At 53.2% G+C, this 26,031-nt stretch overlaps 12 protein-coding genes across 12 annotated transcripts; 5 read left to right on the forward strand and 7 right to left on the reverse strand.

Annotated features, from left to right (window-relative positions):
* Positions 1-978: 978 nt before the first annotated feature.
* On the forward strand, positions 979-2,901 carry PG985_002506 (uncharacterized protein; the record flags this gene model as incomplete). The annotated part of the gene is made up of 1 exon (XM_066822275.1): positions 979-2,901. The coding sequence occupies one exon, from the start codon at positions 979-981 to the stop codon at positions 2,899-2,901; it is 1,923 nt and encodes a 640-aa protein (XP_066689707.1).
* Positions 2,902-2,925: 24 nt separating this feature from the next.
* PG985_002507 (uncharacterized protein) lies at positions 2,926-4,224 on the reverse strand (the record flags this gene model as incomplete). The annotated part of the gene is made up of 1 exon (XM_066822276.1): positions 2,926-4,224. One exon carries the CDS (start codon positions 4,222-4,224, stop codon positions 2,926-2,928), a length of 1,299 nt encoding a protein of 432 aa, XP_066689708.1.
* A 2,410-nt stretch (positions 4,225-6,634) lies between these two features.
* PG985_002508 (cytochrome p450 protein) lies at positions 6,635-8,254 on the forward strand (the record flags this gene model as incomplete). The annotated part of the gene is made up of 1 exon (XM_066822277.1): positions 6,635-8,254. The coding sequence occupies one exon, from the start codon at positions 6,635-6,637 to the stop codon at positions 8,252-8,254; it is 1,620 nt and encodes a 539-aa protein (XP_066689709.1).
* A 1,242-nt stretch (positions 8,255-9,496) lies between these two features.
* PG985_002509 (HECT-domain-containing protein) lies at positions 9,497-13,085 on the reverse strand (the record flags this gene model as incomplete). Its single annotated transcript, XM_066822278.1, has 3 exons — positions 9,497-11,825; positions 11,878-12,537; positions 12,589-13,085. The coding sequence occupies 3 exons, from the start codon at positions 13,083-13,085 to the stop codon at positions 9,497-9,499; spliced, it is 3,486 nt and encodes a 1,161-aa protein (XP_066689710.1).
* A 1,209-nt stretch (positions 13,086-14,294) lies between these two features.
* On the reverse strand, positions 14,295-15,159 carry PG985_002510 (uncharacterized protein; the record flags this gene model as incomplete). Its single annotated transcript, XM_066822279.1, has 3 exons — positions 14,295-14,309; positions 14,338-14,705; positions 14,766-15,159. 3 exons carry the CDS (start codon positions 15,157-15,159, stop codon positions 14,295-14,297), a joined length of 777 nt encoding a protein of 258 aa, XP_066689711.1.
* Positions 15,160-15,948: 789 nt separating this feature from the next.
* Positions 15,949-16,701, forward strand: PG985_002511 (uncharacterized protein; the record flags this gene model as incomplete). The annotated part of the gene is made up of 1 exon (XM_066822280.1): positions 15,949-16,701. One exon carries the CDS (start codon positions 15,949-15,951, stop codon positions 16,699-16,701), a length of 753 nt encoding a protein of 250 aa, XP_066689712.1.
* A 158-nt stretch (positions 16,702-16,859) lies between these two features.
* On the reverse strand, positions 16,860-18,283 carry PG985_002512 (uncharacterized protein; the record flags this gene model as incomplete). Its single annotated transcript, XM_066822281.1, has 2 exons — positions 16,860-17,656; positions 17,731-18,283. The coding sequence occupies 2 exons, from the start codon at positions 18,281-18,283 to the stop codon at positions 16,860-16,862; spliced, it is 1,350 nt and encodes a 449-aa protein (XP_066689713.1).
* An 803-nt stretch (positions 18,284-19,086) lies between these two features.
* Positions 19,087-19,990, reverse strand: PG985_002513 (uncharacterized protein; the record flags this gene model as incomplete). The annotated part of the gene is made up of 2 exons (XM_066822282.1): positions 19,087-19,168; positions 19,218-19,990. Coding segments are annotated over 2 exons (855 nt in total), but the record flags the coding sequence as incomplete, so codon positions are not given.
* Positions 19,991-20,086: 96 nt separating this feature from the next.
* Positions 20,087-20,326, reverse strand: PG985_002514 (uncharacterized protein; the record flags this gene model as incomplete). The annotated part of the gene is made up of 2 exons (XM_066822283.1): positions 20,087-20,202; positions 20,224-20,326. 2 exons carry the CDS (start codon positions 20,324-20,326, stop codon positions 20,087-20,089), a joined length of 219 nt encoding a protein of 72 aa, XP_066689715.1.
* Positions 20,327-20,677: 351 nt separating this feature from the next.
* PG985_002515 (uncharacterized protein) lies at positions 20,678-22,475 on the forward strand (the record flags this gene model as incomplete). The annotated part of the gene is given in 6 exon segments (XM_066822284.1): positions 20,678-21,092; positions 21,125-21,250; positions 21,340-21,777; positions 21,839-22,029; positions 22,049-22,141; positions 22,176-22,475. The coding sequence occupies 6 exon segments, from the start codon at positions 20,678-20,680 to the stop codon at positions 22,473-22,475; spliced, it is 1,563 nt and encodes a 520-aa protein (XP_066689716.1).
* Positions 22,476-22,782: 307 nt separating this feature from the next.
* On the forward strand, positions 22,783-23,754 carry PG985_002516 (uncharacterized protein; the record flags this gene model as incomplete). Its single annotated transcript, XM_066822285.1, has 1 exon — positions 22,783-23,754. One exon carries the CDS (start codon positions 22,783-22,785, stop codon positions 23,752-23,754), a length of 972 nt encoding a protein of 323 aa, XP_066689717.1.
* Positions 23,755-23,963: 209 nt separating this feature from the next.
* Positions 23,964-24,998, reverse strand: PG985_002517 (uncharacterized protein; the record flags this gene model as incomplete). Its single annotated transcript, XM_066822286.1, has 1 exon — positions 23,964-24,998. One exon carries the CDS (start codon positions 24,996-24,998, stop codon positions 23,964-23,966), a length of 1,035 nt encoding a protein of 344 aa, XP_066689718.1.
* Positions 24,999-26,031: the final 1,033 nt, after the last annotated feature.

Raw genomic sequence — 26,031 nt, forward strand, 5'->3', positions numbered from 1 at the left:
AGTTTCTCACCACAGCACAAGGAGCTTAACAGGTAGAGGGGGACATGTTTTGGCAGTTTTTCTAAAGCGGCCAGTATTGATGCTTTCTTTGACACGACCAGTGGATTAGATCGAATGACAGTAATGTTTATTTATTTATTCAGGAGCAGAGCAGTTTGGGGGTACATAGGGCACTTGATCCCAAATAAGATACAAATATGTACTCAAAAGGATGTGATGACGACATCATTGTGCTCTAAATATGTTCCCAGATGCATTAGCTAGGAGCGCGATGCCAATGGGAGGACCTGAACGGCAGTGATAGCGGCATTGCAGATTGTGAATGTCTTGGAAGGGCGGGGAGGAGATATACCTCGGACCTTGGAGTTGTTGCTGCTTCGGAAATATGCAATATGAAGATGCGAATCTGCATAAACCCCTTTAGTGTATTAACCTGTGTCTGCGTTTCAGACGGCCATCAGTTCAATGTTTTATCTGCAGTTCCTTGCCTGCAATGTTCGATGTTCATTCAATTCAAAGCATTCGCATTCAGAACATTTTCTTTTGGGGGCATACTTGTTCCCTACATGTTGCATAACCATGCGAAACCCAGATTGACGCGGAATCGACTGTATCTGTTTCTGGGACAAGACTTGAAGATGCTACATGTACGCCAATCAGCCATGCCAAAATCGTATTACATACACGCTTGTTCTGCCAGGCAGAAGTCCAGTAGCGGCCATGATGTCAATTCTTTGATCCACCTTGGATGACTCGAATTTGATTTCAGCTTGCCTTACTACATTCACGGCGATTGATGACTCAACATTGAAGCCAACATGGACGTGGATCTGGTATAGAGACGGATACCCATATTACCTGCGAGAACAGGCCATGATCGTGGCCTACCACAATTTCTAAACGCTTTCCTCACCCGCAACCAACACACAATTCCATCGAATGATCTGGGTATTTCGTGCCAACGACACCCTAACCAAAATGGAATTTCTCACTCTCGACGAGCCCACGCGACTGGACACCTTACCTTTAGATGTTCTTCTAATTATTCTCAGCCATCTCAATACGGCAAGGAGTGTCGCCCGTCTCGGCACCACCTCTCGAAGACTCCGTGAAGCGGTCAAGGTCGATGGCTGGCGCAACTTTGTGAGAAGCCACTTCGGCACTCTTCGTCTCCCCCAAACCGTCCCGGATGACGAATGGCAAGTACTGGCGAAGACCTTGACATGGCAATCGCGGGCTTGGGAAAGGCACGCCTTGACTGTCGACTCTCTCATTCCGCACAAAGACCAGCAACCTAGAGGTGCTCGAGGTGGGGGTGACCGAAGGCAACAAAGGCCGGACCAGCGCACTCAGACTTTCCCATGTCACATCATCGTAGATGCATCTTCCCGCAAGGAAGGAAAATCTGTGCAGGAGACGGTGGTGTGGGGTGCTGGGGAAGACATCTTCGCTCGGTCTCGAAACACAGCGGCAACCGCTTCGCCTTCCGAAACCTGGTATTCTCTGGCAGGCTCCCAGAATGGATTCAAATCTGGAAAGGATGATGTGACTTCGATATCAATACTGGACCAGGAAGGTCAGTCCAATGTTGTGGTGGGCAGAGCCAGCGGTGACCTCCGGCTTCTTTCACTTGACCCAGCCAGCTTTGGACGAACACGCATGAGTTTTCAGCCTTCTGCCACCGAAGATGTGCAAGACCACTATACGCAGAACGAGATCCAGGCCATCGATTTTGACCAAAAGTCAAGTACTCTGGCTGCGAGTACGAAGGACAATGTGTTCTTGTATAATGTAGACCCTCTCGAAGATGACAAGGCGGGCACTGAAGATGGCGAAGAACATATCGGTGTAAAGCCAAGAGATGCTTTCGATGTTCACTCACTTGAAGGCTCGGCGAATTTCAAGACTATACGTTGCATGCGTTTCACAGCGAGCGGGGGCCTTGCTCTTGGATTGACTAGCAGTACGCAGCCCCTGCGATACCTGACCTTGTCGCCTACTGGTCCGCGTCTGGATGCGGCGTCGAAAATACTCCCTTCGACTCGCGCCACAGACGTTTATGCGCTGAAAGATTGGACTAATGCGACCGTTCGAGGGCTGCTCCCCATCGATGCCGCCTCCGTTGCCGGCGGGAAAGGCAACGTCGTCCTGAGCTCATACGAAGATGGTACTATCCGCCTTCAGGATATGCGGTCGCCATCGCCTGTCGATACAATCTTCCAAGACAACTTTGAAGTCATGACCCCCAGTGGGGCGCTTTTGGCGTACGGAACAGAACGTTTCATCGCTGGCAATGCTCGAGCAAACACTGTCAAGATTTTCGATTTCCGCTGGAGCAAGGCATACCTGCATACATCATCTCTACCGTGCAGTAGTGAAACCCCGTACCCATCGCCGCGGCCCCCCACTTTGACCAAGCCTCCCTCCCATCCCGAGCGCGGCTGTTGCGACCACGTAAGAGGGCACGAGTGCACATGGCACGCGCTCTCAAAGGAGAGCTACTACCGACCTAATTACACGGTATATCTGCCCATGATCAATGCCAAGTCCTCCCCCGTGTACTCTCTCGCCAAGTCATCCGACACGTCTCCCACCCTATACGCTGGGTTGGCGGGCGAGTTGGTGGAGTTGAATCTACGGGAAGAGTCTGGTGATCTCCGTAAGCGACCCAATGCGCCGGGCTCAAAACCGCTGTACGCGTGTCGCAGGGGTCTCGCGAGCATTCTTGAGACTGGCGATGGGTTCTCACTGCCGGATATCAGCAAGAGTCAGAGGGTACCGGAAATGCGCACGCAATCGAAGAAGGTGCTGGTTGACTCCGTACCGCAGTCTGTTCGAAGTCGGCACCGGCTCGACGAGCACTTGCAATTGCCGCAGGACTTCCCTGGGTACCCAAACTAGCCGGCTGATTTGGGCAGCTATTCGCTATTTCCCCCAGTCTATGTCGAAGTCAAAGTCGAGCAAAGTGCCAGAGGTGCTCGCAAACCCACCGAATGAGGGGTCGAATATTTGCGAAAGGATGTCGTCGTGTATCATTGGATCAGTACCAGAGTGTGATGAAGAAGGCATGTCCTTACTCAAGTCGCAATTATTCGCTCCCGCGCTAGATTGGATTGGTTCTTGGGAAAGAAATGAGTGCTCATTTTGACCAGATGAAGCGGTTGGAACTAGCGGGACCTCTTCTTGCGCTTGGAGAGTAAAGACTGATGACTTGCCAGGCACGTCTTGGAGGGCCACGCCCGAGTCGTTTGACTGAGAAGCCGTCGGGGTCCTTGGCTCTGCGTCGCATGGCCTCTCGACGGTATTGGCGCTGATCCAGTGGTCCCATATTTGCAGAAGACCGTCTCCTAAGATTTCCTCTTGGAAAGTGGCCAGGTCTCGCTCCTCTTGCGGGAGATTCCATGTCACTACGCCTGTGGACTCTAAGAACTCCGATAGCAGTTCCGGCCCCTTACTGGTATAGAAATCATGGAAAACCGACATCTGCCCCGATAGATCTCTATCTATGTATGGCGACCGAGGTCGGGGAAGAGGCGAAAACAGGATATCGAAAATGGCGAACCACTGTTGCTCCTCTGGCATCTTCGAGGATACCCTCTGCCCCAACACTCTCCTCTGTTTTTCCGATATGCCTTCGATTTCAATCTCAAGACGCTGGGAACATTCGTTTACCCGTATGTGGCCATCTCGTATGTCCTCATCCTCAAATACTTCCCAACATCTAGGACAGCATAGGGGTTTGCGATGGCAACGATTCAGATGCTGTTTGACATCCCGAATTCGGCCCAGAGTATAGCGATAACAGTTTCGGTATCGCACGGGGTCCTTCTTAGCAAATGGACAAGCGAGCCACAGCCGCCGGTTTTGTGTACGGCGCTTATTGGTGGTTCCCGTGCTCTGCTTGTCTGCGCTGTCCAATGTAGAAGCGCCATCTGACAAGCGAGCGCGCTTGCTTGGCGTCTCATATTCGTTGCTGTCATTCTCCTCCAGGGACCCTGTCTGACGCTTGTCGTTATATGCCCCATCGGGGCTTATGTCATTGGGGTCATGTACAGCACGCTTGTGTGCTGCCATGACCACGTGCAGGAATTGGGTCCTGACTGTGTGCAAGGGATGAGCTTCTTCAAGATCTTCTGTGGCTTCGGTACAAATTGAGGCCGGCGTGTCGATAACCTGGTAGTCGCAAATAGTCATTCCCGTTATGTCGTATCCAGAGCGGCCCATGTCTCCCAAGCTTCAGCATGGCGAATCCAAGTTGCGCTCAGATTAGTCGATTCCCAGGCCCTGACCCATGCATCCTGAATGTTTCGTTAGGGGTCTCTGGGGTACTCTTACACAGCAGGGATTATCGGAATGACAGGCAAGGGTCCAAGTCAGATTCGAGATTCGACACGACGCTAGACGCTATTGTGTGGCCCTCGTGGTGAATTGATACCACAACTATTTAGCAGCACTCGAAAGCGAACAATTCCAGATGGACAAACTTCTGCAACGACATGGAGGCCTCCGGTTCAACCGTACAAGTGGAGAGCCGCATTCAATTACAAAGCACTACTTGATGAGACCAAGTTTTTACCGCACGTAATTTTGCGTGAGCACTACTGTGCTCTCGACAGCCTGATTGCAAGTGGGACTGGTTCGCCCGTGTGCTGGTCTATCACTCGAATCGAAGGTCACACTGCATGAATCCTTATTGGTTGCCTGGAATCCCCAAAGTGTCATATGCAGAGGTGCGAACCCTTGGCGTCATTGGAGCCGCTTTCGGATTGTCTTGTATCGCATTTGGGTTGCATTCCGCGTGGCCAAGGATTTTGTCACCGAATCACTTGCATCAAGGCTGGCGATGATTGGCGGGAATGGTGAGGATGATGTTGTAAGGACCCGAAAGTCTGGAGACGCCTTTAGACAACCGACATCGACGTATCAGAAATGCGGCAGGGAGGTTTGGATAATATGCGGATCGGGCTTCAAGGCGGAAAATAGAATGTTGCCAAGAAGCAGACATGCGGCGAAGGAAAGCCTTCCTTCAGCAACAACACTTCGATTGGCTCGAGTCCCGTCAGACTTCCTCTCCGTTCCAAGGCCCGGCAGCTTTCCAGGCCGGTTTGCTCTGGAGGAGCGTATGGAGCCGGAGCCCGCCTCGTGTATTGGGTTGCCTAACTACATACCCAGAGGAGTTGTGATATATAAGAACTCGTGCGTGACGATGCGATGCGATGTTTTCATATTTCTTCCTTGTCAAAGCCGCCACGTTTTCGGGCAGTATCAAGGCTTCTCGAACTTTGACATTAGAGCATACCCCAAGTTTTGAAAGGCTACGCCATTTACTTGCTCGTCATCGTCATGCCAAAGGAAGTGAACTGGACCTCCAGTGAGACGAGGTAGGTGACATGCTCCCAGTCACTTCGGCTTCAGAGATATCATCATCTCATACCATGCCAACTCAGTACTTACATGCATCGCGCTGACGATACCTCACAAGGACCTCCTCCTCCTCGTCGACTGACTTCCGCGCCTCAGTGAGAAAGCCGTCGTATGCGGTGGACAGATACACCCAGACTCGACCAGATTCGATACCTGAGAAGCAAGCAGCCGGTTTGGTTGGGTCACAGGACCAGTTGGGTGGCAAGGCGGCATCTTACATCAAGGATTGGCAATCAAACTGGGACCAGAGAAGCAGCAGCAACAATGGTTGAGTTAAACCTGACTCGTGTTATCGCAGCGAGCATAGCACGATGTTTGAGTATAACTGGGACGACGAGATCCAGAAAGAGCGTATGTTGGGTGTCAAAGATTTCAGTCGCCAGTTTGTGCCGAGAAAGCATACCATTCGTCAATGATACCCCCAAATTCAAGTCCCCTTGAGCTTGCACAAGATTGTTGCGTTCACTGCCCCTGCCTAACGTCAACGTTCAATCAGACGATCTGATACCCCAGATATCCTAGAGCTTTGAAGGTCTTGTAGGGTTAGGTACGCAGTCTCGCCGTGTTAGTGAACATTGATATATGGTTGGTTAGGGGACTCGGGGACCCCTGTGCCTGGCACTCATTCACAGTTGGTGTGAGTGCGGGGTGCTCCTTTCTCGTACAGAACATCAACCAATTTGAAGCGAAACTCATTTGGATACCCAAGACATGTGCTGTGATCAGAAAACAACAAGAAAGATCATTCATTGTTCGTTCTATCATGGAAAAAGTTAAAGATGTGCAGCATATATCATTTCAAGGATCAAATTGAGCCTTGTCACTAGGGCAACTCCTTGCTATTTAAGTCGCAGTACGTTGAGAATGAAATGCTGGTAGGTCCTGCCTTTTCTTTATGATACCGGCTAATTAAGTAGGAAGGAAAGCTCCCAGATGCAGACGTACCTACCTACATGTAACCTTAAGCATTGCCACCGGTGATACCTGCCTTCTTTAGGTAGACCCAGCAACGCGGCTGTTATCCTCTTCAACCCAATACGACCTCCTGCATATCTGCTCTTTTCAATCAACAGAAACGCCGCCGATCTCGTTCAATCTCTTTTCAGCGGCTCTATTATATATACGGGCTCCCCTTCCCCCAACCCTCTCTTCTTACCAACGAACCAACCGTTGACTTTCAACATCGGGTTTTTCTTTTCACGCAGACGTCATGGATTTGAGTTTAGAGACTGCAGTGCGGTGGCTATACACCTTCCCGCTCGCCCTGTTCGCAATATTGGTTTGGTTGTATGTCCGACCTGTGCGTTATCCCAGGGAGCCGCCTACGATCACGCCCACCATTCCATATGTCGGCCATCTCCTAGGCATGCTGTTCTATGGCAGCCGCTACATCAAGCAACTCGGCCTGCGTCAGAAACATACTCCTATCTTCACCATGTTTATGCCTGGTTCGCGCATGTACGTCGTGACGGACCCGCTCCTCGCCGCCGCGGTCCAGCGCTGTAAGACGCTCTCTTTCACGCCTCTCATCCCCGACATCACGAAAAGAGTATTGGGCCTCGATGATGCTTCCGTCGCCATTGCGCGCATGAACATCGACCCGGGCCCGGGAGAGCCGCGGGGATTCCTGGCCGACTTCCACGACCTGGTCGCTAGAGGGATGAAGCCGGGCGAGGAGCTGAACGTCCTCAGCCGCAACGCCGTCTCCGCCTTGAAAACCCACCTCGACCAACAGCAAGCCTACCTCATGCAACACGAAACCTATCGGGAGGTGGACCTCCTGGAATGGGTCCGGCACATTGTGACACTCGCCACCGCGTCGCACTTCTTCGGCAGCCGCAACCCGATTTCCCAGGACCCGGAGTTGGTGCGCGCGTTCTGGGACTTTGACCACGGGTTGGCGATGCTGCTCGCAGACGTCTGGCCGTCCGTCACGGCGCGCAAGGCCTACCGGGGGAGGGAGAAGCTGGTCGCCGCGCTGGCTGACTACCTTGAGGCGGGTTACTGGGAGGACGGCGCGTGCGAGCTCGTCCAAGAGCGTATCCGGACCGCCTTGGCGCATGGCTGGCAGCTGCGGGAAGTTGCGCGGTCGGAGCTGAGCTTCTGGTTTGCGGGTATCGTCAACGTGACCACGACGACTTTTTGGATTCTGCTGCAGGTCTACGCCGACGCGGAGCTACTGGCCCGGATCCGCAGGGAAGTTGAAAGTGTCATGACCCTCAAGTGGTGCGATCGCGAGACGATTAGGATCGGCAGAAAGTCGTCGGTGTCGGCTGTGGAAGTCGCGCGAGCCGGCGATGGGTTCGATTGTCCGATGCTGTCGGCCGTGTACCAAGAGTGCCTACGCCTCGGCTCGGAAAACAGCAGCACGCGGCTCGTGAAGGAAGACACGTTGCTAGCCGACACCTGGTTCTTGGCCAAGGGTTCCGTCCTCCAGATCGCTGGCAGCGTCATGCACGCGGATGCGTCGCTGTGGGGCGACAACGTGGCCGGCTTCCACCCGGAGCGGTTCCTCCAGACCGACGCCGGTAGCAACAGTAGCGAGAAGAGCACGGCCAAGCAAAACGGGTTCCGCGCATTTGGCGGCGGCAAGACGTTGTGTCCAGGGCGGTACTTTGCCATGAACCAGATCCAGGCTTTTGTCATCATGGTGGTTCTTCAGTTCGATCTGCAGCCCCTCAGCGGCGACCGACTCAAGGTCCCCAAAAAGAACGATAAGGTCCTGCCGGTACACATTTTGGAGCCGGAGGAGCCGGTCCTGGCCCGGCTACAACTGAGGAGCGGCTGGGATAGCACGTTGGATGTGAGGGTGGTGTTTGGCGGGGAGTGAAGAGGGAGTGTGGGAGGAAGTTGTGGGACAACAACACACGGGTAGGCTGAAGACCGGAGGAGGAGAAGAGGGTAAGTACAGGTAACATAATAGACGCAGTTTCCAGCAAGAGGAGTCAGTCGGGTGGTCGAGTGGTAAGATTGTTATCTCATGCTTCGTGGGCTGGTAGAGCAAGCTTCGAGCTTCTGGTTCCAGCTCGGGATTCGAAACGCGGCAGAGGAACGGCATCCTTTATATGTAAGTCCGCGCCCACCATTAAGTACGACGGGCACACCCCCGTGGCGCAGTATGAATAACATTCGACCTTCCTCTTCCACGCTTTTTTTTTTTTACCCATCTTCTTTTTTCCTACCCTAAAAGTCAGAGTGTGTAGGCCTCTTTTGTTTCTCTCGCTTGGGCTGGTTCTCCGGGTCTATCTAGCATTCGAGTACTCTGGAACGCCGTCATATGCCAAGACCACTTCAACACTGATATCCCCTCTTAACCATGTCCCAACATGAGCTGAGCAGAGTCAGCTTCACAGTGCCTCGCAAGCTAGACTATCCGGTTCCATGAAGCGTGGTGTGGGTGGAATGATAACGGGGAATCGATGGGCAGCTGTCGGCATGGGTGTCCTCAACACATGTCAAAATACCCAAAAGTACGAGAGTACTGAGTGTTGCTGGCAGTGACAATTGGATATGGGAGCATAAACATGCTCGCAAATGAGCTGTGAAGACATGGCCATGATAGAGAGTAACACGAGAGACAATTTGCGGGTTTGGGGAGCTGATGGAAACTTGCTACTGTCAAGGGAAACATGATCAAGGTTTTAAGCGTCCCAAATTGGAGAGTACACAAGAACATCAAAAGAGTGGAAGCACGTCGTACAGAGAGACGATGATTATACGTGTATTGCAGTTTTATTATGCAACCTAATCTATTTTTCATGAGGTTCATTGGGGGTTTCATCATCATCGGATCATACTCAAACAGCAGAAACAACCCAAGTGTCATGCCAGAAAGGGAAACACCATCCGGCTTCACCCAGATTATGTGGATGGATGGGGTAGGCAAGGCGAGGTATTACGATCATACTGATCCCATCCTCCCACGAGGTCCATCGTCGATCGTCATCATCGTCAAAGCACCAAGGCAAAACAATAACAGACTGAGAAGAACCTCAAAATCCAGAACGTCCTCCAAGTAATGGCCCTGACCATCAGATTTGATTAGTACTTGCCTCCCCTTCTCGGTCCCGTCTTAACTCAGGTCGAACCCAGCTCCGGACTGGATGGCATAGAGCAGCTTCTCCTTGAGAGTCTTGGCATCCTTATAGCGGGGAAGCTTGAGCAGGTTGACGCAAGTGCTGGTGCTCGGAAGCCGGGTCTCGTCATCACCGCCGTCGCGGATGCTGAAGCGGGGACTGAGCTGAGAGAACCCCAAAAGAGGGGCGCGGGGCGTGGAGGTGACGTATTTCAGTAGGGCGCGACGCTCCGTGTCGGCGAGCTCCTTCATAACGTCCCAGAACATCTTGACCGTCTCGTGCTCCTCGCCGTCGTCACCGATAGCGTAGACGCCCGAGTACTGGGTGTTGGCCCGGAGGTCGACAATGTCGATCTCGGTGCTGTCGCCACCCACGAGGCGCTGAAGCTCGGACTGATTGAACATGGAGAGCCAGGACGGGTTGATGATGGTGCTGAGCCCGCGGAGGAAGGCCTTGGTCTGGCGCAGAGACTGGGCCACCAGTCGGTGGTGCGCCACATACGATATATACAGCACGCGGTCCTTGTTGGTGACAATGGTCTTGTCGCCATCCTTGCGGAGGAGCCGCACATGCGTTTTTGATTGACCCGTGCAGGGGTTGGTGACCTGGTCGGTGATGGTGAAGTCCAGGGAGAGGTCCGTGACGTCGCCAGAGTAGTTCTTCAGACTCATCAAGCCCCTGTACAGATCTGGGTCGAGATCCCTCAGATCGTTGAGACTCGAACGGAAGTCGGAGGTGCTCTGGCCCGCAGTGGGCCATCGAAGAAGGAAGAAGGGGGCGAAGGCAATGTCAATGAGGATGCCTTCATACATACACTTGCCAACGATACGGCCCAGGAACTCGTATTGTTGCGAAAGCTCTGTTATCTTCGGTGCCCACTCCGACTTGGGAATCCCGTACGTGGTAAGTTCCTCAGCCAACTCATCGAAGGCCGCCGGGTTAGGATGCAATAAATTCTGGCTGTTCGTGACGAATAGTCGGGGACCCTCGTCGCCAGGGGTGAAAGCTTCTGAAGAAACGCTGGTCAGGAATTCCTTGGTAACACCGCCACCATCGATGCCAGCTTCTGGTTGATCGAACTGGTCGACAAACGTGATCTGGATGGGCTCTTTTAAGCCGTCGCCCAGGGAAAAGAACTGGTCGTAAGCGTCCGAAAAGAGTTGGCCACGCTTGATGCGAGCCGTGTGGCGACCGAGCACATCTCGTCCAGTCTGATGTGGGCCGCCGAACGCCCCATTAAGGAGTCCCAGCCGCCATTGATCGGGATCCACAAGCCCATTTCTTCGCTTTATCTTGTCAATGTCCACAAACTGTCGGAAAATCTTCACCCGGACATCGAAGGGGATAGCAAAAGGCATGTTTCGTAGGATTTCGAGTTTTGGTCCAAGCTGGGATAGCAGTTGCTCTCTGTGGACTCGTTGCAGTTGGCGTTGTCTTTCGATCTGAGCGGCGCGGGAGAGCCTCTGGCCTGCTGAGGTATGGTTATCCAGCGGGTTTATATCTGAGTCGCTCATATCCTCGTCATCTTCGGCGTTCTGGGATTGCTGCTCCTCTAGAACAACAGCAGAGATGAAGCCTTCCATCTCAAATTTGGACGTCATGAGCCAAAAGCCGTTTGGCAAGAATGGCCGCCGGGAATCACGTTCGTATAGCGACTGCATGGTTGTTATCGCGCAACCTCTCAGTGACAACGCGTCAAGTCCTAGTATGCCTGCAAATGAAGGCGCATCGGCTTGTTCAGGGATATTGCGAGTGGATATGGCAGAACTGACACCCAAAAGAGCGCCCAGTTGCGAACGAGAGCGGTCGCGTGGCATGACGTCCTTCAGGTTGTGATATAGAGTAAAGGAGAGATTCTTGAGAAAGGTGACCAGCAGCTCAAGTTCAGAGAGACTGAGACCACTGGCCCTGATTCTCCTCACAGCTGGGCTTTGGTTCGCAACAATATCGCGCTCGTCCACGAGAAAGTCGTCGTCGTCGGTAACCCGCAGAAGAAAGTTGTAAAGCTCAAGGAATAGAAGAACTATTCTCCATTCTTGGTCACGAGCAGGCTCTGGCCGTAAAAGGGATACGATAGTGGACGACGAAATCTTGCTCTTAGGCTTTGCGATCGTTGAGAATACGTCCGTTTTCGATACGGCAAGCCATAAAAACTTGACAGAGGGGAGGTAGACGGCTCCATCGGCCCCCTGAGTGCGTATGTCACCCTGGAACAGGCGCATTCTCATGTCATCCTTTTGGGCAGGGAAACATCGGAGTAGAAGCAGAGTGTATCCAGCCAGAATGCTCGCATCTTCTGACAAGCGGGCAGATGAAGAAGCAGTGCTGGGGTTGTCAGTAATGATGTTAGCCTTGGGGGGAATGAACAAGTACTTACGACGTGAATCTGCTGAGAAGCTCACTGATACCATTTTCATTGACCAAGAACTCCAGTTGGTGTAGCACATATGCAGGCAAAGGGTTGGCGTTCCTAATAGCCGACTCATCCTCGTCATCTGAACTATCAGCTTCATCCTCCACAGGCTGCGGTGCTGATCGTACGCGGATGTCGTCAACCAGAGGACAAAGCTGTAGATACAGCGCTTCAAGATACACGGATCCCTGAGCAGTGGACAACGCACGGTTGAGCGAAATGAAATGTGCCAGTAGCCACAGTAGTTCATCCTTGGAACGCTGGCTGGGAACTTCGGCGAGGTTGGAGCCACTGATGATGGTCCGAGACAGTGCCGCAAGGTCGAGCCGCTTTGCAATTACATCGGGTTTCTTTTGAAGGAACGCAATGTTCGAACATGTGAGGAAGCTGAAGGCGAAAGTCGTGTAGGCCTCTGGGTACAATGTCTTCTGGTGGTCCAGCGGAGCAGTGACAGCTTCAGCTAAGAGTTCCTGGCCACTCTCATTTGTATCATTGGCCGCGTTCTCGCAGTATGAAGCCAGCAACTTATAGTATCGATCCTCCATTGCTTTTAGTGATCTGGGTTCCTCCACCACTAGGCGGACTAACAGGGAGAATGGGCCTTGAGACAAATTCGACGGTCGTCTAGATTAAACGGTCAGCAATGGCCATCATTTGGGGGAGGAGCAGGCATACTTTTCCAAAGCCATCACCAGCAGGGTTACGAGCCTCTTGGACTGGTAACTACCTGGTTTCCAATGCTCACTCGAAGTATCCTGCAGGAAATGGTCAAGTCTCCGTTGGTCTTCGGGGTGCGATGGGTCGAAGAGGGACAACAACAGCGGAAGAGCCTCGACTGCACGCTCAGGGTCTGCCGCAGCGTCGCCGTCGCCCATAGGGACGTCGACATTCTCCGTGTTATGGTATAGCTGGTCCCATTGGCGCCGGTGCTCATCCTTAGTAGTCCGGCGGTCGCGGTGGCCCCTCCAGACTCGCTGGAGTTTCTTGGTCGCAGCTAGCTCATCCCGTTCCCGCTGTCGCTTCTCTCGTTCGGCTTGAGCTTGTGCGACCGTCTTGGAAGCTCCGGTGGACGACCCCCATGCTGAGCCGGGAGTTGCCCACGGATTGTTGCGTTGGCCGCTTAGGTTCACGTTTCGAGGACGTTTCGACTGGCCCGTGAAGTTTGAGAACATGACGGAGGTTGCGCTCGACGTGCAGTGTTGCACTCAGGTCGAGGCTCGTGACTTCGGGATCGACGAGGGGAGGGATATGTCGGGAGAAGTTATGGAATAAGTATGGATCGTTGTCGCCGAGGCCAGCTCCGTGAGGGTAGGGCGCCTCGTGTTGTATATCGATAGCTGCACGAACTGGGTCGACGAGCTCGACAAGTAGGTATGATCTACCTGATTAAATGTGTAGGCGTAGACCGTCGGATCGGAGTGGTCGGGATAGGAAGGCACCGAAATACCGCCGCCTCTACTCTCTAATGGATTACGATGCTCGAAATATCTATGCCCGATCGCGGCCAAAAACTCCAAGGCTGAATCGCTTCAAGTTCAAGTTGAGAATGGATTCGATGTGATGATGGGCTCGAAGGAAGGACGACAGATCAGAAGACGAGAAAGTGACGGGGGACAACAAGCCTCTATGAAGCTCCAGGCTTCATGTCAGAATATTGACATTCATTCACTGGAGGGGCTTGCGCAACTTAGTATTTGCGCATTGGAGTGAATAAGGCAGCAGGCGTCGTGGTTGCTTTGTCGAATCGGTAAGCCTCTTTGGGATTCTAGTATGCTCTCTCGCGGAACTCGGTGTTGGTTGGCCCCTCGATGCAACAGCGCACTCACTTGGCTGGTGGACTGGACCTGAATGGACCCTGTGATTGCGGTACTTCCTCGAGGGCACTGACGAGGTAGGACAAGGGTCGCGGGCCATTTGGGAGCCTAGGCCGCCTTCTGATGGCGTCAGTGAGCCACTGTGAGCTTAGAGCATGCATGGGGGGTAGCTCCCCACCAAGCGCGATAACGATAACGATAACGGCTTGATAGAAAGGGCCCGTTTGGTTGCATAATATATGGTAGCTATGATAATAGCGGAAATGCTGATAACGGATATGCTCATAACCATCTACATAAGCCTTCAAGAAGGGACAGACACAATACACCCCAAGTATATCCTACTTCTAGAAAAGGGTTCGAAAATCTCATGATGGGTTAAGCAGACCTGGATGGTAGCCGGTAACCTCCTATAATCGTCAGATATTGCCCGAGTCGTGACAACATCTCAACCAGATCACTCCCCAGCCACTCATTCAGTAGTGACTTTTGGGTATCTTCTAACTCACGGAGATAACTCCCAGCAACCTGCGGTGATCGACCCGTGTAGTTTTCAGCAACCATCTTTCAGAGTGGCACACGCTGTGTATTTGGAAGCAAGAAGACTTACAAAGCATGCCGTCCCACGTCGCGTCTCATCCACCGTCGCGTGCGCAATGGCTATCCCGACCTGGTCGGGCGTGTTGATCTCCAAACCAGCTTCCAACATGCTGCTCTTGTCAAAGCCAGACGTTATCTGCGTTGGCGTGAAGAATGGAGCAACTGCGTTCACCCGGATGCCAAGCGACGCCGCCTTCGTCTGGGACGCCCGGAGAAGACCGACCACACCGTGCTTGGAAGCAACATAGGCCGCATTCCCGGTCGTGCCAAAATAACCAGATGTGGACGCAACCAGGGTGACGGAGCCGCGATAACCCCTACCTTCCCCGGACGACGGCATGGGGTTCTGACTTATATAATGCAAGCCCAGCCTCAGGGCTAGGAGAAGTGTAAGCAGGTATCAAGTCATTATGAATAAGGGCTCTATCATCAACTCACTGTTCAGCGATCCTTTAAGATTGACTTCGAGCACTTCTAGAGCCTCCTTCGACTCCAGTGGTGTCCCATTCTCATCGACCTGCATGTCAAGGACGACTGCGGTTTCCATAATGCCAGCGTTAGCGACCACCATGTCTACTCTGCCAAACCTACTAATGGTCCCTTCAAACAGCTCTACCATGTCTCTCCACTGCGTAACATTGGCTCCCATATAAACAGCCCTCTCAGGGTGATCGAGCGACCGTATGAGAGCCTCGGCCGTATCTTGGAGTTGTGGCAAGTCCGCAATGACCACATTCGCCCCATGGTTGTTGAAGATGGCGGCGGCAGCAGCACCAATGCCGCGTGCTGCGCCAGTGACTATGACAGTCTGGCCAGATATGTTTGCCAACATGTCTGGCGGTTGGTCCAGTTGATGCATTCTTGAAACGATTGACCAAGATTCTGTGATCATAGCTTAGAGGCGCACCTAGCATATGGATGCAACGAAATATTGGCCCTTCAATAACCCATAGTCCGCTCAGAGGCACTTTCAAATAGAGAACCCTTGTACATTCATAACTTTGGGCCCTATTAACCAACAACCTTAGGGTCTGACTTACACCTGCAAGGCCAAGCGACGTCACTAAAAGCACTGTTGTTACTGGAGCGCGAGCTTTGTGATATCGCGAATGGCGTATGTCAACAACAAAGCGAAGCCCGGGTGCAAGGCACCTTCTGAGAACATATTTTGTTGGAAAATTCCGATCCGCGATGTGAGGGTTAAAGTTATTTCCATCTGGTTCAGTAGCAGTCGGGGCATTCATATGTGCGGGGGTTAGAGAGATCCTCCGAAGCTCGGTTTCCCCGCGCCCTCACCTACCTGACTTCAAATGTTAGACCCCTATTGGCCGGCGAACAACAAATTAATTCAGTAAATCAAAGGAGGCGTATGTACCGACAGAAAGCGGTTTCGGGCCTCAAAACCTTGAGGCAGTCTTGTCACATCAGGGCAAGAGCTCATTCAACAAGCAGATTTGCGTTTGTCTGCAAGACTACTTCTCATTGGCCCTGCAAACGCAGTTTGGTACGTGTCGATTGTGAACCCTTTCGTTTCTTGTGTCAAAATATCTTGTGCTTGTCCACTTACACCTCGAAGTCAGGGAACCAGAGTAACGTCACTCCGTTTCGTTCATTTGCAAACATGGCCACCACAACGGAGCCCAACGTCTCTTCTTCGCCTGCATCTGCTCCTCATAAGATCCATGACCTCTTCCGCACCATCGAAGCGGACTGGTCCCGTTCCGGCCTGGGCGCCAACCGGTGGTACCTCCTCACCATCGCCACGCTCGCCGGCGGCAACGACCCGGAGCTCAGCGCCCAGCTGTACCTGTACCTGACGGCGCAGCCTGCGTACTCGACGCCCACGCAGCGGCAGTCCCTGATCCGCGAGCTGCGAGAGGCGCTGATCAAGTGCGTGCCGCTGGTGGGCGTGTGCAAGCCGCTCGAGGCCATCATGGCCATCAACGCGCACGAGCGGCCCGAGGACAAGGACCCGAGCCCGGCCACGCGCGAGGGCTGGCAGTGCGACGCGGCCAACCTGGAGCGCGGGCTTGGCTGGATGCGCAAGATCTACACGGGCGACACCAACAGCACCATCGCCCTCTTCGACGACCACCGCGACTTCGCTTGGATCAGCCAGAACATCACCTACGGTCTCTACCTAAGCGACCGCCAGGTCCTTGACGATCTAGGCACCGAGGTCATCGTGCTCGCCGGCATTATGATCCAGAACCTGCCCAAGGAGACGCGCTGGCACATCCGCGGCATTCGGCGGCTGGGCGTGTCGGTGGAAGACGTCAAGGTGGTGTGGAATGCGGTTCAGGCGATTGCCCAATTTCTAAACATTAAGCTCCACAGAGTTCCGACCGTGGAAGAAGTTGAGAAGGAGGTTTGACGATGTACGAGTTAGAAGGGATCGTAGAATGACTCGTCAGCAAGAGCTTTGATGGCACATAGAGGAGAGCCTTACAGTGTTCGTGATTGTCATTTGAGGCACAGTTCACCGAAGGAACCTTAGATAGCAGCTCCAAATATGTAAATGTTAGAATGTTTCTAGGAATCCGGTTCCTGCTGGATTTTCTTACGTCTGTATACAAGGCGCTGAACTACGTATCGTATGCCATTGTCAAATGCCTCAGAGCTTTGCGTGCGTGCCCACGCAGTATGTTCGGGCTTGTCCTTGCCACCGGCTGATTTACCACGCCGGTCCATCCACGGGCACCTGATGTATTGGTTCATTGGTCCTTTCCAAATGTACGGCAACTCTGCGTCGCCGTCCCAGCGCATCTCATACCCAGAGTCCTGTGGGAATGTCCACAACTTCCCGCATTCAATGACGGTATCCAGCTGCGGTGCCTTCTGCTCGTGCGCCTCGAGCTCCAGCTCGAGCCTCTCGAGATCCGGGAACGCCTCATGTAGAGCATTGCCCCAGCAGCGTGCCTTTTGAGATTCCGAGAGACCGAGTTCGAGCTCCTCGCCGTTCTTCCGCGCCAGATACCCTTGCAACATGGCCCCGGCATCGTCGACGTCGGCAGTCCCGGTATGCATAGGCTCCAGCCGCAAGCACTGGTCCACCCGCAGCGACTGGCTGTCGGCCGGCGAATCCGTCCAGGACCACCAGTCGCTCATGCCCAGGCGGATGGTCAGCTCCGTGATCTTTTGGCCGACGCAATGCGACTTCATGAGGCCTACCTCCACCGCCGGCGCCCCCTCCGGCCACTCCACTTCGCCAAACTTCTCGCCCCAGACCACCGGCAGTTGACGCCAGTGGGCGTTCGGGTTGACTCCCACGAGTCGCGAATCGTGGCGTTCGCTTGCGCCCATCATCTTACCGACTCTTCTAAGATGGCCTTGAAAGTCGTTAGGTCTGTCATCAATATCCGGTGGAAGGGGCCGTTTCCGCATCGGAAGATGGCAGACTTACTACTGTCCTCTAACTGGTTCTGCTGAAAACGGATCGACACTTTGGTCAAGTTGGCAAACTGCCAGGACTGCATCCTGCTAATGGGCTCGTAGTACGGCGGCGCAAAGTGGGCCCATCGGAACGGTTCCTCCTCGGTCGGGACGTCCTGCTCGTCCCCCGCGTAGATCTCCACCGTGTTCTCCCAGAAGGGCATGAGGTAGGTCTCGAGGTAGACGGCGCGACAGCTCAGCAGCAGGACCAGGTCGATGCGCTGCCGCGCCGCCTGGCCCGGTCGCACGTGCACCTTGTCGAGGGGGTACGGGTTGTTGAAGTCCTCGTAGACCTCGAACGCCAGCTGCCATATTTGGTCCCGGACTTCGCGCGGGAATTTGGTGAACAGCGGGGAGGCCACTTGCGGGTCGATGTGCGCCCGGGACCTGATAAGCCGGTTGGCCAAAGGCTCATCTATGCGGGTTGATTCACTGACTGAGGCCATCGTTAGCAGGATTGAGATGAATGAGTCGTTGCTGACGGCTTGGTCTTCTCCTAGCACGAGGTAAGCGACCTCAAACATGGAGGATAGTGGGGCCAGGCAACTAACCATCAGATGTGCATCATTGCGCAACTGCATCCAAGGCATTGAATTTCATGATCTACCTGCCCAATTTATCTACATACACTGTGCATATACATCGTAATACTATCGTCTGGTTGCGCGCAACACATTTGACCGACCAATTCTGACCGGTATAAGTTCAATCTAATTGCTGTTTATGAAGGTGGAACCCAGGCCAGTAGGGACACCGAACTGACCACAGAACAGCTAGTCGTTGTCCACTAGTCAGCAGATGTAGTCACGACCACAACACGAAGTTATTCCGGTTAGTAACCCCAAATCAATTATTAATATAGAAGATTCGACTGCTTTTTTTCAGTATCGGCAGCTCAAACCCAAGTAACACTTGGTGTTGGATCAACATCCTGGCTTTATTAATTTGAGGTAGGTAGTCCGGAGTCCGTGACTGGTTCCACCGTGAAAACACCGAATCTATAATTTCAAAGAAGGCAATCAAAAGACTTATGGCTCGAATAAGCCAGACTCGTCTCTTGCACTTGCTAAGCAATTGCATTTTTGGGTCAAGGGATGGCCGGGCGATCAACCAGTTTCAGCTGAGTCCGCATCAGATAACTTTGTATTCCTCCGTATCAAACCCCCCTTACCAGCTGGTATTACACAGCCACAATGTTTCTGTTGATTTTGCCGACTACCCAAATACGTTGGTTACTTTCCATATTTTTGATCGTTGTGGTATACTTGGATATCAAAAAATAATCCAATCTCCATCTCCATGGCCGTTGAGATTTTCCCTCTTACAGCTGGGATAATTGAGACTGAACCTCGGAGTCTTCCTCCCAGGGGGTGTATTTCTGGATCAGATATAACAAGTCGTTAAGAACACTAAACATGTGTGAGTAGATATGTCTGCTGATTGGCAACAGTGGCTAACACTTTTCTCGACGGCGCACCTCCAGGAAAGCAGGCCGAAAACATGAAGTTTGTCTTTGCGCTGTATAGGAGGATCCGGTCATCCCATTCGCTTTTGGGCTCACTGGCCTTGTAATTTCGAAGATACTCCCGCCTGTAAATCTCTGCTTTCAGTTTGTGCCTCTCAGCACACCAGATACCAAGCTCCATCTCGTTGTGTGCGTAGTACGTGGCGCAGTCGAAGATCCATGGGTCCCCCGTCTCTGCGCCGTTACAGACATTCCCGTCCCATAAGTCACCGTGGATAAGAACGGGCGTGACGGACCTCCCGTCTTCCTCCAGTGCGCCAATGAGCCTGGGGATGAGGTGAGACTGCACCCGGTTATAGACGACCTCCAGCTCGGGCCAGATACCGTTGGCCTCCACATCCTGGCGGTAGGCCTCGGCGAGGAGTCTCGAGAAGAATGGCGTCCACTTCACCTGAGGCGTGACGTCCTGGATCCTTGCTCCGTCGTACGTCTGTATGTGGAAACCGAAACCGGCCTGAGGGGCCTCGGTTTTGCGGTGCATATCTGCCAGTCTGGCTCCCAGCCTCACGGGGTCCGGCAGCCCCGAAACGAACTCCTTGAACTCCACCAGAATGAAGAAGCTGATGGGGGCGGCTGCCATCTTCAACTTCCCCCACCCGATCGGACGGGGAACCAAGTTCGGTGCGGCCCGGTGCAGCTCGGCCATACCGGTATACTCCCCTTTGAGCTGCGAACCGCCCAGCTCTCCGGCGACATACTCATGCATCCGTCAATAACCCAGCAGCAGAAGAACGGATAAGCTCATCAGGTGTGCTTACTTTCAAGAAAAAGGTAACTGGTCTATTACACACATCGAGAGCATCTACCTTGGCTGTGAATGCCCATGCAGACACGCCATATCTGTGCGCCGAAGCACACTTTGTTCCCTTCGGTAACACTTGATATTGATTCTCAGTTTGTGTCTTATTGTGAAGGCGCCTCATGAAGAAGAATAATCACCGTCAAGGACTGCCTCATCAATGGGCAAACTGCCACTCAAAGAATCCGTGAGAGCGCCAAGTCGTTCTTTGAGTTCAAGTTGCAATTGGATAGAAATGGACATGGTTTGGAAATAATCTTGAAGGATCGAATTATCAAGGCAAAGAGGGGTCGGGTGTAGCACCCAAGCAGCATGTTCACATGTGGAGGAAGAGGAAAAAAGTGTAGTTGGTTCGACCATCAGGGTGACATTGGGCGCTTATGCCGGATCCCGGTACACATTCCATCGGTGACCGATTACCGAACCAACGGAAAGGAGACCCCAAGGATATTAGGTTGGTCGACTAGATCATTGCAACAACCCAGACTGAACGAGGTTCCGTATCTTGAACATCTACGTTTTGGCGTATGCGCCACCCCTTATTTATCTTCAGACAGACTCTTGGGCATAGGCGACCGCCAACCACTTGGCAGCATGACTGAACACAAGAATGCCGATGCCGGTGCGCCATCGGAAGACTTGCCCGCCACGGCCCAGCCCATTCCCTACTCCGCCTTTACCATTTGGCAGAAGCGCTGGATATTGTTCCTCGCCGCCTTCGCCGCCATGTTTTCTCCGATGAGCAGCTTCATCTTCTACCCGGCGATCACCTCGATGGCCGAGAGCCTGCACACCACGGTCGGCAAAATCGACCTGGCCATCACGACCTACATGGTCGTCTCGGGTGTCACCCCGGCTATCCTCGGCGGCGCGGCAGACAATATGGGCCGACGGCCGGTGTACATCGTCGCCTTGGCCATTTATCTGGCCGCGAATATCGGCTTGGCCCTACAAAGCAACTACACCTCGCTCCTTGTTCTTCGCATGGTGCAGAGTGCGGGAAGCTCAGGTATGCCCCTATCTAGTCGCAGCAGACCCAAGAAACGGACGGTTTGACGGTGTGGTGGATATTAGGGACAATTTCACTCGGCTATGGCGTCATTAATGACATCGCAGATCCTTCCGAAAGGGGGCTCTATGTCGGCATATTCAATATGGGGTATACACGTATTCTTGCGGTGCTATACATGTACACTTCTCAGACTGACGACGTCGCTATAGTCCCAATGTCGCCCCACCATTCGGCCCCGTCTTAGGAGGTCTTGTTACATCCCAGCTCAACTGGCATTGGGTGTTCTGGGTTCTTGCGATTCTCGGGGGATTTTGTCTTCTACTGGTGATAGTGTCTTTGCCGGAGACTGCCAGGAATATCGTTGGAGATGGAAGCATACCCGCCCCTGGGGGCTTATACCGGCCTCTAGTCCATCCTATCGCATCAAAAGATGACAAGGCCGTTGTTCCTCCGCGCAGGCCTCGGTTTGTTGTCCCCAACCCGGTCTCCTGCCTTAGGCTTCTTTTCTTCAAAGACATCTTCATCGTTTTGCTGTGCAACGGGATATACTACGCGACCTATTGTTGCGTTCAGGCTACACTAGCTTCGTTGTTCGTCGAGGTTTATGGATATCATGAGCTGCAGGCCGGGCTGATCTATATTCCTTTTGGGTTTGGATGCTTGGTTGCAACTTACTCGTGGGGTAAGTGGCCGTACTTGTGATACTTCTCGAAATGTGCACTTCAGCAATTAACAGCTCGCAGGGAGGTTGCTAAATTATGATTATGCTCGGGTCAAAAAGCTTCACGATTCCCGCGCTACCGAGACCACGACCGCAGGCTATCACGACGAGGATTTCCCGATAGAAGAAGCACGGCTACGCAGTTGTTTCTATCTGGTTGGAGTTGTCGCTGTCTCGACCATCGCCTACGGATGGGTGGTAGGCCTTCGAGTGGTAAGACCCTGCCACAGAGTTTCCTCACTGGGTTCTAACGATTCCTCAGCACGCAGCGGCACCCCTGGTTCTACAGGCGATAATCGGATACAGTGTCACCGGAATATTTGGCGTGCGTTCAAAATGACCATAACGATCATCCTCAGAAACACCCATGGCTGACCAGAACTACGCAGGCTCTCGGAACCTTGCTCACAGATTTGAACCCGTCACAGTCGTCCACCGCAGCGGCCTCCGCCAACATTGTGAGATGCAGCCTAGCCGCCGCAAGCCTTGCCGTGATCCAGCTCGTGATAGACGCAGTTGGTGTCGGTTGGTGCTTTACGACCGTGGGCTTACTGTCGGGATGCTGTGGTCCGCTCCTGCTACTTGAGATGAAGCAGGGGCAGAAGTGGAGGAGACAAAGAAAGTCAAATACGCCGACCCAACAATCACTGATGGAATAATATTCAAAGCGATCAGAGTTATGTAGTAACCAGTTTAGCATGGGTTATTCTGTTCCGAGTCACTTAAGGAAAGTGTGCGAAATATGTGGTCGAATGGAACTTAATACCCTTGGGTTGAGGCACGTTGAGGAAGGACCATCTCCGAAACATGTTCCCAGGGATCTCGTTACTTATTTAACGCTGAAAGAGTAAGCTTATTATTGCAACGTAAAAACACTACGAGTACATCTGTACGATACCTACGAACTATTTTGTTTACGCCAGACCACACTTGACTTCGAGTCCTGTTTCACCTCCACAGCCCACCATGTCTTACTCTATCGCACGACTCCAAAATTGGGATCTTTGGGAGGATCTCCAACCTCATATGGTCAACCTCATCTACGGTTCCAACTACATCGAACATGCCGGCTCCAACCATGCCGTCACTGCCGAGATCTGCGAGAAGATCTTTGCCGGAGAGTCGGTATCAGCAACCGTTTCTGGAGACGAGTACACCAAATCGGAAGAAGCCCTCAAGTCTCTTGGGCGCGCCGCCTCAGTCGAGAACGTAACGCAGAGCCGCCTGGAAGTCATCAACCACGCGCACGCCCTCTTGTACGCCTTTGAGCACTTCGTCTTGGCCGAGAAGGGTTTCAAAGCCCAGACCTTCGAAGGCCACATCAAGCAAATCCACGCCCTCCTCTGCGGCGGCGACGTCCTGGACGCGGAGGAAGCAGGATCGCCCGGCCAGTACCGCACCTGGCTCGTGGGCGCGCGCAACGGGAACCAGAAGAAGGCGGCCCTCTTCATCCGGCCCGCCGCCGTGCCCGAGTACATGCGGAAGATGGCCGAGGACATTCAGCTCGACCTGTGCATGCCCCTCCTGGACGAGGAGCTCCCGGCCGTCCCGCTGGCCACTGCGTACTGCCACCGTTTCGTCTGCATTCACCCCTTCGGCGACGGGAACGGCAGAACCTGCCGGATCCTACTTAACGTGCTCCTGCTCAAGACGGCCGGTCTGCTCAGCATCTTCGGGGGTGATGCGTCGGAAAGGGATGAGTATCTCCAGATTGCGTTTCGAGGGAACAAGGCTTTCCATGAGGAAGATGGGGAGGTCCCCGAGCGAAAGAAGTCTGGGCATGAAGAGCTGCAAGATTTTGTGCAGAGACATATTGTCATTGTCAAGAATCCCCAAGAGGCCGCAAGGGAAATTGTGATCCACCACATTGACAGATCCGGGCCAAGCCAGGAGACCAGAGTCGAGACTGTCAATGCTGTGACGGAGCAGTTTGTTTGATTGTCAGGGGCTTGATTGAATATTGGATCCTGCTCAGAATGCGCCCTTGATTTATAAGCAGGAAGGTGGGTGGGCTCCGAAGCGGTGCTCTTGAAGCATTCCGTAACAAACTCCGAGGAAAAGTGACAAAGTAACGCCGAAACAGACATTTTCATATACCTATGCCCTAATACAAGACTCGTTAGAAATCAATAAATGCTTCCATGTCCTTACCCAACAGTCCTTTTCCATGTCATGACGGCAACATGGAAATCCCTGTCGGTCCAAGGACTGTGATGGCCGCCCGTAGGGCTTAGAACCGGCGTCGAATCGTCCTTGTTCCTGACGAAGCCCTCATAGCTTGAATGTGCCACCGCACCTGACTGCCGAAGCACCCCACCGCCATCAGCCATTGGGAAAATCCAGTGCCAGGCTCTTTCCAAAATAGCATCGAGTTGGGGCTTCTTTCGTACGTCAATCTCGAATTCCATCTCCAGAGTCTGGAGATTCTTGACCTGGCAGACTTGCCAGCCCCAGGTGCCTGGGCACATGAGCTGACGCATCGTCTCGGGCGTATGTTCCAAGGGCAGCGAAAGCATCTTCTGATGCGACGTCCGCCCGCGTTCCCAGGGGCATATGCCCAGCCTGTCCGAAGAGGCCGGAGGCGACTCCCAAGACCACCAGTCGGTATGGCGCAGCGTGATGCGCAGCGTCCTGGCCGCGAAGGTGAGCGACTCGAGGCCCTGGTTGCTCTGCGTGCCCAGGCTCTCCAGGAACGTCTGCTGCGCAAAGATCTGGACGTAGTCGACAGCCGCCCGCTGCTCCTCGCTCATCGAGCTCTGCCACGCGGCGAAGTGCGTCATGCCCTTCAGTCCCGTCTTCATGTACCGCCAGGGCCCGCCGAACAGCCAAAAGGTGTGGGTGGCCAGCACCACGGGGAGCACGCGGGTCTCCTGAAAGATGCGCTTGCAGGTCTGGAGAAGCGCAATGTCCGTCTTGGGATGGTAGAGCTGGCCGGGACGGCAGTACATCCGATCTTTGGCGTACGGCTTGGCGAGGTTGTCGTGGGGCGCGAGGGCGTACTCGAAGATGAGGGTGCGGATCTCCGAGGGAATGGCGCAGAACAACACGCACTGGGACTGCTCGTCCATCCCGCGGTAATCTATCTCGGCAGGCTCTGATACGGAGAAGCTGTCGGCGTTGTACCGGAACCCGCCCCCGAGATCCCGGGACCGGATTCTTCTACCATTGACCAGGAGGACCATGTCGAATGAGGGTCGAGGTTTCAGTTCAAGTCACTAAGGGGAGTCGGCTTTGATCAATGGATAGAAGTTGTATTGTGGAATCGTCTATGAAGAGAAAATGATAAAAACGGCTATGTAGGTACCCAAAGTAGTAGAAGCATGAGAGACAAAAAGGGATCACTGTCCTGCTGCCTGAAGCAAGGCGGGGTAGTCGTACAGTTGGTCGAATGATGCAGCCACAATTGCATGCAGGTACCGTCTTGCCCAGATCAATTTGAATTCAGCTGCCTAGGTAGAGCAAGGGTAAATTGAACCATTCACTTGGATACCAGAAAGCAGCATGGAACCCCAAGCCGGATAAGTGCTGGTAGAGCTCCTGTGATTCTGTTGTGAGCCCTTTGTCAATAAGTAGGTATTGTGGGCAGCGGGCATGAGCATGCAGTTGAAAGGATACGGGTTATTCCAGAGGCATGAACAAAGAGGTATGTAAGTGTGTACAGTATATAATTGAGCTTGTGAAAAGACAGCGAGGAGGAAAAAAAAAGATAGTACTAGCAAATGTCAAGATCGGTTACTAGAGAACCTATCAATCAATATGTTGTTTGGCACTACCTATTTCGTCGGTCAATTAAAGTGAGCGTGCAAGTGTGCATTGCATTGCATTGTATTTTTCTTCGAGCTGAGCACTCGAGCGCAAGGCCCGTTCGACATGTCACTGGCTGGGTTAAGGCAGGTACCACTGTCTACTTGCTTCTTGGACCCCGTTTAAAAAAGGCTCTGGCTAAGCTGATGGCAGATAGCTTGGTAGCGTACCTGGGAACTGCAGTGGTTGACTTAGATAATCAGCCGATTTGATCACTGGAGAGAGCCGATAGCGATAGTGATAGCGGGCAGCCAGGCTGGGCGCAGTTGGGGAGGAGGGGTGAGTGACGATTTTAACGGTCGCACCTTCTGATTGGACCCTTGGGAGCTAAGTGGGGCTCTTTCTTGCTGGTAGAGAATTTTCGGAAAACACAAAAAATCTGAAGGCGCCAAAGGGAGCCAGGTGAACTCG

This window comes from Apiospora marii (assembly GCF_038362585.1).
Source record: "Apiospora marii strain CBS 49790 chromosome Unknown utg000002l_segment0_segment0, whole genome shotgun sequence".
Taxonomy (NCBI): domain Eukaryota; kingdom Fungi; phylum Ascomycota; class Sordariomycetes; order Amphisphaeriales; family Apiosporaceae; genus Apiospora; species Apiospora marii.